The following is a 14,163-nucleotide window of genomic DNA, read 5'->3' as shown; positions in this document are numbered from 1 at the left end:
GCTTTGCAAAGCTTTCTTGAAGGGAGTTTTTCTTCTTAAACCTCCTATAAGAACTCCTCCTCCTTCTTGGGACCTTAATTTAGTTCTCACATCTTTGATTCTTCCTCCTTTTGAACCTGCAGCTTCCTGTTCAATGAAATTGCTATCCTGGAAGACTCTCTTTCTGATCGCCATTACTTCAGCTAGAAGGGTTTCAGAGCTTCATGCACTCAGCAGTCGACCACCGTATCTGTTGTTTCATAAGGATAGGGTATCCTTACGGACCAATCCATCCTTTTTACCTAAAGTAGCCTCTGCGGCAAATCTAAATCAAAACCTAGACCTTCCTGTGTTTTTTCCTAACTTTTCTAACAGGTCTGAACAAAAATTGCATTGGCTAGATGTTCATCGTCAATTAAGGTATTATTTGGACAGGACCAAACAGATCAGAAAAACTGACCAGTTGTTTGTCTCTTATGCAGAAAGCAGAAAGGGCCTTGCAGTTTCGAAGGTATCACTCTCCAGATGGCTAACATCCCTGATTTCCTTTGTATATGAAATTAGACACAAAAAGTTGCCTGACAAACCTAAGGCTCATTCCACTAGAGCTTTGGCTACCTCTATAGCTTTCCAAGACAGGCTGCCTATTGATACCATTTGTGCAGCAGCTACATGGGCTACTCCTCACACTTTCATTTCTCATTATAAGTTGGATTTAGCTTCTAGACATAGAGCTAATTTTGGTTCCACTGTACTCAAGAGTCTGTTCCGATAGGCCACCCGGGTCAAGGTGCTAGGGACGTGGTCCCATCCAGCAAGAATGAAGGCGAGATAGACAACTTAACATATAGAAGTTATGTTCTTACCATAACATTCCATGTTAGTTGTCTTCTTCTTTCTTGCATCCCACCCTCCTTCCCCCTAGCCTGGACAGACCTAGAGGAGTTTGTTTGTGACCTCTCTTTCTACCACCTCTATTATATATATATGTATATGCTATACTATGCATATATTCCCTCATCAGGTTTCAGGTCACCTTCTTCCTTTCCCTTTATAGAGGTGGGTTTTCCCATTTCCAGTAGTTCTGGATTTATTATTGGCTGGGCCTAGCTTACAAACGAGATCTGAGGTAATACCGCCTAGCATTGTGGGATATAAGGGGAGCCTCGAGCCGGTGGAACCAACTTTCGAGCTTTTAGAGTGGCCGAGTCGGAGCCGAGGTCGGCTCCGAACCCATCCAGCAAGAAAGAAGGCGAGAAGAAGACAACTAACATGGAACGTTATGGTAAGAACATAACTTCTATTTTCAAGAAGCTTTGAGTGACCAAGATGGATCCAGCAAGTCCTCAAAGTCTTCTAAGACTTCAGACTCAAAAAAATCAAAGAAATCTTCGACTTTGGGGCTCCACTGCCTTTGGAACCGACAGTCATTACCTTTCGAAGCCGGTCCAAAGTCTTGGAACCGTTATCCGAAGCACCTAAGAGTCCATTACTACAGTCGGTACCACCTTCGGTGCGCTCTTCTCGGTCCTCCATCAGCCTTTCAGATCTGGATGTGGATCGTGTGGTGCAGAAGCTGTTATCGGCACCGGCCTTGGCAAAAATTTTATCGGCTTTGACCCAGATGGCTTTGGAGCCGAAGACCCTTGCACCAGCTCAAACTATTCCTCCTCCGAGCCATGCTGATCCTTTGGAGCCGGAGGAGTCAGACCTGTTGATAGTGGAACCCATGAAGTCGACGCCTGCTCCAGTGTCTTCGGCTCCGTGCACTCTGACATCCTCAGTGCCAGTCGAGGACTCTAGGAGCCGATACACTCTGTTCAGGTCCGGGGAGGATAGTCGGACTGACTTGTCGGTTCTGACTCTGCCTCTCGGGGCTTCGGCTCGGATGAGCTTGGCTCCTACATCTGGTTCGGAGCCCACTGTCCCGGTGCCGGGGGTGTTGACGGGTTCTTCGGATCCATCGGTTCCCTCGCATTGGAGCAGAGGTGCTTTTGATGCCATGAGGAGAGTCATGTCTCCTAAGACATCCTCAACCTCAGGTCTGGCTTCCTCCTCCCCTAAAATGCCTGTGTCTGCTTCTGCTTCACACATCCTGACTAAGCGTAGAGACCCAGAGCCTCAGGAAGCCCCATTGGGTGACCCTTGCTCTTCTGTGACCTCACCAGAAACTCCCACTGATGAGATTCTCAGGAAGAGATTGTGTAAGAGGAAACATTTAGACTCTCCTCAGGAATCTCTGACATCAGATACTGACTTAGATGAGTCAGAAGGGTCCCCAGAGTCTCCCTCTGAAGATATTTCATTCGCTGAGATACTTGAAATCCTTAGGCAGAGGGGTGACTGGCAGTCCAAAAGCCCTACTGAGGATGAGTCGGTTCTCCTGAAGGCTTTTGGGTCTCAGCCCTCCACCTCTTGGGTGTCTCTGCCCTTCGATGAGCTGATGCAGCTGGTCGCACAAAGGGCGTGGGAGTCTCCTGATACTATGGAGCCTGTCCCTAGGAGGCCTAATAAGTTTATTTCTGACCCCCTTGATAAATCGTTCGTAAGCCCGGTCAACAAATGTAAAATAAAAAATAAAATAAAAATAAAAAATAGTATAAGCCATAGGCATCTTGCACAGCTTCTCGCACTTATTTTTCAATTTCAGTTTTTTTTTACGGGGGGGGGGGCAAAAGGGCAAAAACCAGGGACACATTTTAAACGTTGCTTGTATAATTTTGGAAAGTTGCTAGAATAAAATGTGTTGCCACCATGCATTTCACTGACAAGTCTTGAACCCAGGACCATGTGCACTACAGTCAGAGCAACATACCACTGTGCCAAATTAGCTGTTTCCGAAAGATAGGAAGACTGAAACTTAAATGGCTATCATTTAGTGAATTCAGTTTTCACTTCTCACCATAGGTCTCAACCTCTTAGCACAAAAAACCTGGACAAAGCCAGTAATGGGGGAATACAAATTCAGTTCTCACTTCTCACCATAGCTCTCAACTCTTATTACAAAAAACATGGACAAAGCCAATAATAGGGGAATACAGACCCAAAATAGGGACAAATTTCAAATACTGATCTTATAAACTTAGAAAATTGCTAGAATAAAAGGTTTTGTGTTACCATTTATTTTCTGAATAATATGAAGTCTGAAATTCAAATGTCTGTCATTATTTAATGAATTAAATCCTGCAGTGATTTGCCACAAAGATTCTGAAAACCACAGATTTTATGAGGAACAGATAAAAAATATGAGGCAAAATTTACAAGTGGTCGTGACTAGGGAATTTAGGCTCTTTTTATCTTGTACCCAAGGTACAGGGTTTGAGTCTGAGTACCTCTAGCTACCAGGTATATTAAAATGGGGGCATTTTCACACAGACACACACCCTTTCTGAACATAATAAAGGTTTCCTTACTTCGTTTGCTTCGCTTGCATTGCACAGCCAGCCCTTTCGTTCATGCATATAAAATCCTTTCTGAAGCCTTCTAAATCCTTTCCGTTCCATTCCATTACTCAAGTTGACCACTAAATCCTTTGAACCAGCCGGAAATGCAAGCTCCTTGAGCTCAATTCTGACAGGCTGGTAACCCTGTCGGAGCTGACATCATCGCGCACATGATGACGTTAGTTCACAAAGTGCGAAAAAATAAAAAAAAATCAGAAATGGAGGAGTGCCGCTTGGGAATTGTGGCACCCTATTATTTGGACCCCAAAACCGTTAAAAGATGAGTAATTCGGTACAGTTGGGAGTTATGAACAGAAGTCTTTGGGAAGGAAATGCTACTAACTCAGCACTGTTGTCCCATATCCTGATTGTGTCATTTTATGTTCTGCCAATTCTGTGCCCAGCATTACTTCGTATTGTACTTCCACCCTACAACTTTGAGCCTCCTTTCAGCTGTTCTTCATTTGATTTTTTTCTTGATTTTTTTTTTTTAGCTTGCTTGTGTTTACTCTTTTTCCTCTATGGTGTTCAGGATTTATCTGACCCTTAATGTAGCCCTGTCCTGCGGCTGTTTGCTCCCATGCACTGAATGCCCCTTAACTCATTGTCCACCTATTGTCATTCCTCATCTGACTCATATTGTCTTTTATTTTACTGCATCAGCTTCCTTTCAGCTGACAAACTTAACTCTTTTTCGCTGCCAGAAAATAATCACTGTCCGTAGTTTTATATTTATCACATTATTCCATCTGCATTCCTGTATACCTCCAGATCTCTTCATTACCTCTTTTTACAGCATCCATGTCTCCTCCCAAACAGCACTATATGTGACCCTAATCCTGCTTACTATTACAGTAGAAGCTGCACTCACTTGTAGTTTACTTAGACAAGCTTCCTCTGCAAGCTCTATAGCACAGCCCTTAACCAGTCCTCTGCTGCATGCTCATTTACAGTAGCTTTAGTCCTCCCCCTCCCCATATTCACTGTTTAGCATCTAGCAGTCCTCCCCAACAAAAAGAAATGTCACCTTACTTGTCTGTTAACTCTATGGAAATTCTTGAACTACTCCCGTTTCCAGACATTAATTTTTTTATTTTTTTTATTTCTGGTGACATGCATAGTAATCCTGGTCTGCTAACCTCTAAGACCATTCACTTTCTGCAGCCTAAATGCCTTAGTATAAGAATTCTAAATGCAAGAATATGCAGTAAATGTCTGCAGGTATGTCTTTGGTTCACTCAAAACAGTTTTGGTTTTAGTGTCCTGTGTGTAATCTGACTTAAACCTCATACTACAACTTACGTTCTCACTTTCCCCAGTATTCCATAATTAATTTTTACAAACCTGGAAGGAGTATAGATAGAGGGTGTGTGCGTTTAGTCAAATACTTGTAGACTATCAAGTCAGTCACCTCATCCACAACAGATTAATTTGGTCCTAACTGTATACTTTTCAACTTCAAACTACCCAGGAGTATTGCATTAAATATTGCCTCTGTTTACTACCCCACAACCATTCCCCACTTATCCTTCAGCGATCTAGGACATACCATGTCACTAACACAAGGAAATAAACTATCTTGTTTCTAGAGGACTTAATTTTTCTTGGTTCAGTTAGATATGGCTTAGATGGCCTCCTGTCTGACCTTAGCCTTGATGTAGTATGAAACAAACCAAGCAACGCTGATACTGAACAAGTGTTTAATAAAACAAATATTTCAGGTCAAACAAACCCTTCATCAGTGTATAAAATACTAACACATACTAACCATTTTTATATACTATCAAAAATCACACAGCCATTAATTATTCAATTAAACAATCAATCCTAGTTAAAAATTGATAATACGCCTTTGTGCTGATGTATTACCGGGTTTAAACCAGACTGTTTCTTTAAAACCTGTACTAAGGTATAAACAGATGTGTTTGAAATAGAGTTCTGTGCTTCTCCAACTATTGTTTTTAACTAGGATTGATTGTTTAATTGAATAATGGCTGCGTGATTTTTGATAGTATATAAAAATGGTTAGTATGTGTTAGTATTTTATACACTGATGAAGGGTTTGTTTGACCTGAAAGCTTTGATTAATAATTACAAGTGTTCATTATTAGCATTGCTTGGTTTGTTTCATACTACATCCAGTCTTGGTTTTATGAACTTAAGCTTTGTTCTGAAACTGTTTGGCTTTTTGACCTTAGCCTTGGCCAGATAATGTCTGAAATGACCAGACTCAGTAGATCCACCAGTAGTCATATGTTCTTAGACATCTTTAGCCAAGCATCAGAATTACATTGTGTGTTGGTATATCATACAAAGCAAAGAGCATGATATGTCCATGCTGCATAGAGGTGAGCCGCTTAGCTGGGAGATAGTATCCATGCAACTCCCGAGGGTAGCTATAGTGGAGTACACAAACTGCTTAGGGGGAGGCAATACCACTTCCTAAAACCTGATTCTTGCCTCCACCTGGGAACAAAATGGGCACGTGGACACTCTGCTTGATGGAGAAATAGATGGATCATTTAGTTTCAGGAAGGGGAGCCAGTGGTCCAGTCCTGTGGACTTAAAATAAATAAAATAAAAGTCTACTGTCTCTGTCATTCCTTCAAATGTCAGTGATCACAGTGCCATTAAATTTGACATCTCTCTAAGGAAGCCCAAACTGCCTGCTGTCTTATATTAGATGGTCTTTCAATTACCTAACATCTCACAAAGTGTTAATAATGCTATAAGCCCCATTTAATTGAACCTTATTTTATCAAGTAATACATAAACAAATCAGCCTCCTTCCTAACCAGTGTCTTCACAGACATTCAGAACAGATTCTGTCCACTGAACTTCTGTGTAAATCTTCTCACTTACTGTGGATATCCCTAGAGCTTTGCAGCCTACACAAGAATGAAAATCACTCATGAGAAATTTGGAAATACACAGTTTATAGCTGCACAATCTATGTATTTAACACTTTGTGAAGCCAAGCCAAAAACAGCCATCATGTGACATAAAGTGACTTATCTCCACAACAGACTATACTACATGTTCTAACCCTAGGCAATTTTGGAATTAGATTAACTAAATTACCGTTTGATCTAAACCAAGCAACCCTTCTCTATCCACCTCCCCAGAAGTATTTGCTAAAGCACTCTGTAAGACCCCTGTATCCTAAAAGCTATTAACCCCCTTCCCTCCCCCTTAAACTAACATCCCCTCCTTCTCCGTCAGAAATATATGATGTCCTAAAAGAAACTAGTAACTTGCTGTTAACCCCTTTCCCTTCCCCTTAAACCATACATTCCCCTCCTTCTCCTTCAGAAATATATGATGTCCTTAAAAAAAAGGAGGGGTTGAGAGATGGCATAAAGATTAAGTGTTTACCTTGCAAACATAAGGTGCTGGGTTTGATTCTCAAATTGTATATTTGGCTAGGCTTAACATGGCCCACAAGAGTAGTTAGCCTAGTACTAAAGTATGAATGTATAAACTAGTAACTTACTCTAGTAATTGCTCAACCATGACTCACCTGGTAAAGACAGACTCTATCCCCAATCCCTTGAAGAGTCATTTTCAGCTGTACCATCTATTTAACCTCATCCTTGAACAAAACAGGTTCTTTGATGTGTGGAAAACTATCGTTGTCATTCCTGTCCATCTTAGCCCTACCAACCAAACATTTGACTTATTTCACTCTTACTAAATCTCAGAAAGTTACTGGAAAAAGCAATTTTCAATCAGATGACAGATTTTTTAGTAGAAGCACCAAACTGCCTTGTATACACCACTCTGTACTACTGACGATTTTTGGGAAGGTCCACCTCACTGCAGCCCTATTTCTTGAATCACTAAAGGCTTTGACTGTGAGACCCATAAACTTATACCCAACTCACTTGCACTTTGCTTTGGTTCCTCTACAACTGAATGGTTTCAAGTTAACTGAAGAACAAGCTTTTATTGTGACACATAATAACATATCTAGAAAAACAAATTATAACTGGTACTCCAAAAGGTTCAGTTCTTGCCCCCATGCTAATCAGCATTTTTATCAAATCTGTTTCACTTGACCTTAGGCTGTCTAGCCTAATCCTTTAAGCTTATGACTTTGTCTTGTTTACCTCTGTCCCTTGCCATACAACCATTGGACAAAACTTCAGCCCATTCTGAAACAACTTCAGTCCTTGGTTATTTGAAAAAAATGGTAAAAAATGTAGTAGGCCACACAAACTCCAAATTATAAAAACAGCAGCAGTGGGTTCAGGTACAAAATCTTTTATCTCTGGTGAATCAAGAGACAAAAGCACTTGGAATACTGTTTATACCTTTTGGATTTTTATGTGACTACACCTTTTGTGTGTTTTATTGAATAAATTCTTGGATAAACTGTGAGTCGGCTTTTGTACCTGAACCCACTGCTGTTGTTTTTGTCATTTGGTATTTGAAAAACAGTTAACCCTTAATACTCATGTCCTGTGGTACACCACATAGACTTCTGTTTCTCTCAAAAACCTATTACATGCAGCAAGAGCAACCAAGACATTGAACACATTCACTTCTTTGAACACTTGGATCTGACATTCATCCCTAATCTAGGTATGTCCCTGAACATCAACAGCATTGAATCTAAAATTAATTAAGTCATTTACACTTGCAACAAAATGCCATAATTGCTCAATCTTGAAGGCTGTACAACCAATGACAAAAATATTCTACTACCCCAATTAGACTATCGCCTACCACTTTTTGTCTTCACATCCAATAAAAATCTCTAAAGCCCTTTCTAACCACATCTGCAATTCCATCCAATTATCATGTCAGTCACAACATCACAGTATCACCCTCAAACATGCCAGCTGATAAGTGTAAAAGAATGATCAGATCTTCTCCTTTTCTGCCTAATGTCGAAGACTCAACAACAACACACCATCTCCCCTTACCCTTAGTCACAGACTGAAAGTTAAGAAACATCCACAACTGCATTGCTGGCAATGCACCTGTATTACCATGATCTATTAATTTGTTTTTATGTATCATAGGCTGTGGCTGAAATGTGTTCATGTGAATCAGTCCATTATCCCAGTTAAGAAACATTAATAAATAATCAGATAAATAATGATACTCCATACATTCCTATGGCTCAGTCCATATTGAACCTATATTTTTGTCAATGTTGTCATCATACCCACTCTGATTTATCAACTTCTAAAAGACCAGTGAACATGGAGAGGATTCTTCATCCCTGTTTCTCTGTATTTTCTTACATAGCTAATAGGTCTCTAGTAGTAATTGAAATTGTTCAGGTCCCTAATTATGTTGTAGGTGTTTTATAAGTAATTTAAATCCTTCTGCACATAAAACCTACATAGTTAAATGGATGTATTTTTCATTTGAGGCTAGCTTAATTGAAATATTTTCATGCTATGTATTTCATCACAGTGCATGTTACTTCTAGAACTAATAAAGCTATTTCTGTGAAGAGTTTTTCAGTTTGAGCTTCCTGCTCTGTATCTTGTCCTTCTCTCTCCCAGGCTTAAAGCCTTAATTCTATGACTGAAAATCTACTTTGCCACTATTTGAGCCCACAGTCATATGTGACATGAACTGGATATCCTGGAAAAGTAATTTTCTTGTCACTATTATTTGTGTAAAAACAATTTTCAGCTCTCAGTCTGTATCCTTGGTGGAAGCTTTCATTTCTTTCTTTAAGTAAAGAAAGAGTAAAAAAGTAATTATTTAGTTGTGCTGATCTAAATCAGATTATTCATTTACCTGTACTTATCCCATTCTAGAAAGTAAAGGTGAGAGTCTGCTTTGCTGCCAGGATGTCCATAAGCAGCTTAGGTATTGTGTTGAAAAGATTCACAGCTTTATGTAGCCTTTGTAAAAGGAAAAAGATGAGCATTGGATCCCAAGTGCTATCAAACATAATCATGAAGTGCATTATTTTTGTGCACCTGGTAAGCTTTTGTACCATGGCCATGGCTGTTTCTGTAGTGGGTACAGTGTGCGGTTTGGCTCCATGTTACAATGTATTTGATATGATTTGTAGAGGATTGGCTTCCTTTGATATGGATGGTAATACAAGCTCTTTCCTCGAGGAGTGAAACCTTCTAATTTGACACTTTTCCCGCCTCTCTGCGAGTCATTGTTTGCTATTTGTGACCGAGTTGTGGATCTGCTGCAAGAGAAGGAAAAGGTATGCAAGGTGTTCCCATGGATTTTCAAATATGTGTCTTAGAATACTGGTTCTCAACCTGTGGGTCGCGACCCACAAGTGGGTCGCGTAGCCGTCACAGGTGGGTCGCGGATGCTCCCACAAAAAGTTGTGAAAAATTGATGAAGTATTCTGGTGGGCTATTTTTGTCCGGCTACTGCTTTGACGTAATTGTTTGTTGTGCGTGCGTGACACGTGCGCGGCTAGCTAGTGTGGAAAAATATTTGAAATTAAAATGGCCTTCTGAAAGTGCAGCTGCCGAACAGTCACCGTGTGCAAGATCCAGCGACGAAATGAAGCTGAAGAAGACGAAGACGATGAACTTTGGATTCGGTTTGACTGACAAAGGAATATATGGCTTCCTACTTCATCTTTTTCCAAATTCCAGAATATATAATAGCATTGTCAAAATCACAGTTATGGGTATGGTAAACACAGATTTTTTTTTTCATACCATTGCTTGGAGGCCAGCTTGCTTAACATCTGCTCTCTTACTTGCATTACTAATGTAAACATCCCTGAATTTTGAGGCTGGCTCAAAATAGATAGAGATAAAGGAACTCTGAGCTGTGTACAGTACCATATTTTTTATTGTAATTGTAAAGAGTATATTTTTGAATAAGTCAAACATGGCATTCCTGAGGTGTTTCTAATTGTGAGGATGCAATGGCAACATTATTTGTGTGTCGGCAACTTTAGTAGTGTATTGTTGATCGGTATATACACACAGTTACGAATAAGCTGACAAAACTTCCAAAAGAAAAATTCTCACTCTCCAGTTTGAATTTAAGCGCTTTCATTCACTTTCTGAGGAAGTTCACGTTAATAAAAGTGAATGAAAGCGCTTAAATTCAAACTGGAGAGTGAGTATTTTGGAAGTTCATCTTGATTATTGCCTGGTTTGTTAGTGTGTTTATCGTGTTTTGGAACGTTTCTACAGTGGTTTTTAAGGGCTGATGATGTTACGGCTACTGCTTTGACATAATTTTGTGCGGGTTGTTTGTTGTGCGTGCTAGCTAGTGTGCATACGTCATTAGAAGTCATTAGAAGTCGATACACTGTTGAATAACGATGGAAAAATATTTGAAATTAAAACGGCCTTCTGAAAGTGCAGCTGCTGATGAAAATGAAGCTGAAGAAGACGCAGTATGTATGCCCGAAACCTTCGCTCCTAAGAAAAAAGATCCTAAGCGAAGATATGATGAGGCATACCTGAAATTTGGATTCATTGCAACTGGATCGGATGAGCTTCAACAGCCACAATGCGTTATATGTTCAGAAGTTTTGGCCAGTGCTAGCATGAAGCCGTCCAAATTAATCAGGCATCAGAACACCAAACACTTGGAAACTAAAGGTAAACCCATTGAATTTTTTCAGCAGCGATGAATTGCAGAAACAGAAGAGTCGATTTATAAAATGTGCAACCATTAATACGGCCGTTACAGCGTCTTATAAAGTGGAATTACGCATTGCAAAGGCCAAAAGCCGCACTATTGCTGAAGAATTAATTCTTCCGTCTGCCTTCGATATGGTGCAGGCCATTTTAGGAGAAAATGGCCAAACAGTTCGCCTCATTCCTCTGTCTAATGACACTATTAGCAGGCGCATTGCAGACATGTCAGCTGATGTCAATGAGCAACTTGTTAAAATGCTGAAAACCAGTAAAATCTTTGCAATACAGTTGGGCCGAATCAACAGATGTTGCCAACTGTGCAATGCTCATGGTTTATGTTCGTTTTGTAAGCGTGGCTGAAGCATGTGTTGACGAGCAGTTCATGTTTTGCAATGAACTATCAACTCGACGACATCCGAAGAAATTTTTAAAGTACTGGACAAGTTCATTACAGAAAATGGTTTGAATTGGGATAACTGCATTGGAATTACAACAGATGGAGCAGCTGCCATGACAGGAAGAAATCAGGTTTGGTTCAACGAGTAAAACACATGGCTCCAAAAGCTGTGTCATTATCACTGTTTCATACACCGAGAGGCTTTGGCAGCCAAGGAATTGGCGAAGACCTGCACAACGTTCTTGCCAGTGGAGTGAAAATGGTGAATTTCATCAAAGCTAGTGCTTTGAATACACGCCTGTTTGAAGTACTGTGTTCAGAAATGGGGTCAGAACATGTTCACCTGCTCCTTCACACAGAGGTGCGTTGGTTATCAAGAGGAAGAATTCTTCAGAGATTGTATGAAGTGTTTCAGTTTCTGTCCAGCAAGAACTCTCCACTGGCTGCTCATTTGGTTGACACAGAATGGCTGGCAAAGTTGGCTTATCTCGTTGACGTATTTGGCGCACTCAACGACTTGAATCTGGCATTGCAAGGACGTGCCAATGATATCTTTAGACATGCTGACAAAATTAATGCTTTTATACAGAAGTTGGAGCACTGGCGCATTCGTGTTGCACAGGGACGCATGGATGCATTTTCGTTCTTGTCAGAGCATTTAATGAATGTTGAGCATGAAACGGATGTGATACAGGCAGCAATACAAACTGTCGTAGTCGGTCATTTGGATTTATTGCGCAAAAAATTCCTGCAATATTTTCCAGCACTGCCAACAGAGAACTTCAAATGGGTTAGAAATCCGTTTGAAACAGATGTGACCTCACTGTCATTGGCAGCAGAAATGGAGTCACAGCTAATAGAACTGTCTTGTGACACCACTCTGAAGACTAAATTTGACAAATTGAAATTGTCAGACTTTTGGCTACATGTGGGCAATGAATATCCACTTATTTCACAGGAAGCGATGTCGTTCCTATTGCCCTTTGCAACAACATATTTGTGCGAAACAGGGTTCTCTGCGATGACTGCCATGAAGACTAAGTACAGGAATAAGCTCCGTGTTTCCGATGATTTGAGACTGTGTCTGACAACCATTAGCCCCCGAATCAGTTTACTCGTCAGCAGAATGCAGTCCCAACCGTCACACTAGGCGTGAAACAGTGCAACTGCTGAACAAACGTATTCGACATAATTTTTTAGTTAAATTTAGAGACTTTTAGTTTCTGTACTGGTTGTCATATGTTTAATAACAGTCTTACTTTACTATTACAATGCAACGTTTAGCTTTTTGAGTCTTTGTATACTTGCATTAGACCGGCTTAGGCGAGCGTTTTGTCAGAATTTATCAGCAGCTGTATGTCAGACAGACAGAATGACAGATGTATACAAAAAGCATTAAATTCACGATACAAAAACAATAAGTTTGCAATTGAAATTCCTGTTTTTCAGGTATGTAGATTGTAGAATGTAGAATAGATATAAAAAAGTCGTTGGCGCCTGCCCCAGTGGGACTTTGCTGGGACAAAGGTGGGTCGCCATTGGAAAAGGTTGAGAACCACTGTCTTAGAAGATGCAAAAAATTTCCCACCCAGCTACATCTTTTTGCCTCTCTGGAATATTGGCACCTTGGTGGGTCTTGTCATATTATGCTCACCTCTGATATCTACCCATGCATCTGAAGGTAATGTGTAGTCAGGTATTTGTTGGAAGAGTTAAGAATGGGAAATAGCTAATGGAATGTGGAGCCATTACATGCATCATATCCCGGCATCAGACATGTGTTAGTCAGGACTGGTACTATCACTTCTCAAAACTTAAATAGTAACAGCAGTTTCTAAAGTAGACTGCTTCAATTGACAAGTTTTAGTAAAGCTAGATACCAGTAAAAAAAGATTAACTAATGATCTAGATTACCAGTACTGATACATTGTGCTTTTAATATAAGAAAGATTTGCCAGCTGATGATGATTGTTTTATTTCTTTTAGGTTACAGACTCTGGGTAACATGTCTGCTGCAGATGAGTTGGATGACTCTCAGGTTCGACAAATGCTCTTTGACCTTGAATCTGCATACAATGCTTTTAACCGTTTCCTGCACTCTTCATAGACCTGTGGCACAGACAGATGATGTCAGCAAACAATGAAAACAGTTTCTGAGTCTCACTCTCTCTGTCTATCTTTTGAAGACTGTATTTCTCTATTCATCTCATAAGAAACATTCTGAATTGTATTTAAAAAAAAAACATAAGCAGAAGTGCAATAATGGACTTTGCTGTTTAAGCCTTTGAAATAAAATAAAAATATATCCTGAGTTATTTCCTGAGGTGAGATCCTGCTATAACGTGGAGCTCAGCTGAACTTTTTTCCTAGTAATTTGTCATGGATTTTTTTTCTTGTAACATAGTGGTGATCTGCCCAATGGATGCTTCCATGGACAGGACTTTTCATACTGAAATTGTTTCCCATTGCCTGTTTACTGGAAATGCTCTGTTCACTGAACATTTTTTGTAGTTTTCATTGTTGTCAGCACTTGAGAGAAAGCTTGGATGATATATTCTGTATGTAAACCTAAATACCTTTTGGAGCTTAGAATTTTTGAAGCTGCTCTTTTGTTTTTATTAAGCCACATTTGCTGTTTTTCAACCACCCTTCTAATTAATGGGGTACTATACACCATATTATATGTGCCATATATTTTAATGTACAGTGTTGGACTTGTAGGTTTGTTGCCAAGAACTTGTAAAGA

General features: G+C 40.0%; 1 protein-coding gene across 2 annotated transcripts in view; it reads left to right on the top strand.

Moving 5' to 3' along the window:
• VPS28 (VPS28 subunit of ESCRT-I) overlaps positions 1–13,732 on the top strand; it is an 870,107-nt gene extending 856,375 nt beyond the window's left edge. For both annotated transcript variants that reach the window (XM_044067388.1, XM_044067387.1), the window contains exon 10: positions 13,404–13,732. In XM_044067388.1, coding sequence (XP_043923323.1) covers positions 13,404–13,524 — 121 coding nt within the window. In that variant the 3' untranslated portion in view covers positions 13,525–13,732. The remainder of the gene's footprint in view (positions 1–13,403) is intronic.
• The last annotated feature ends 431 nt before the right edge of the window (positions 13,733–14,163 follow it).

Source organism: Protopterus annectens, chromosome 3.part1, assembly GCF_019279795.1.
Source record: "Protopterus annectens isolate FY-2018-M chromosome 3.part1, PAN1.0, whole genome shotgun sequence".
NCBI classification, from domain to species: Eukaryota; Metazoa; Chordata; order Ceratodontiformes; family Protopteridae; genus Protopterus; species Protopterus annectens.
This window is presented reverse-complemented; position numbering and strand designations above follow the sequence as displayed.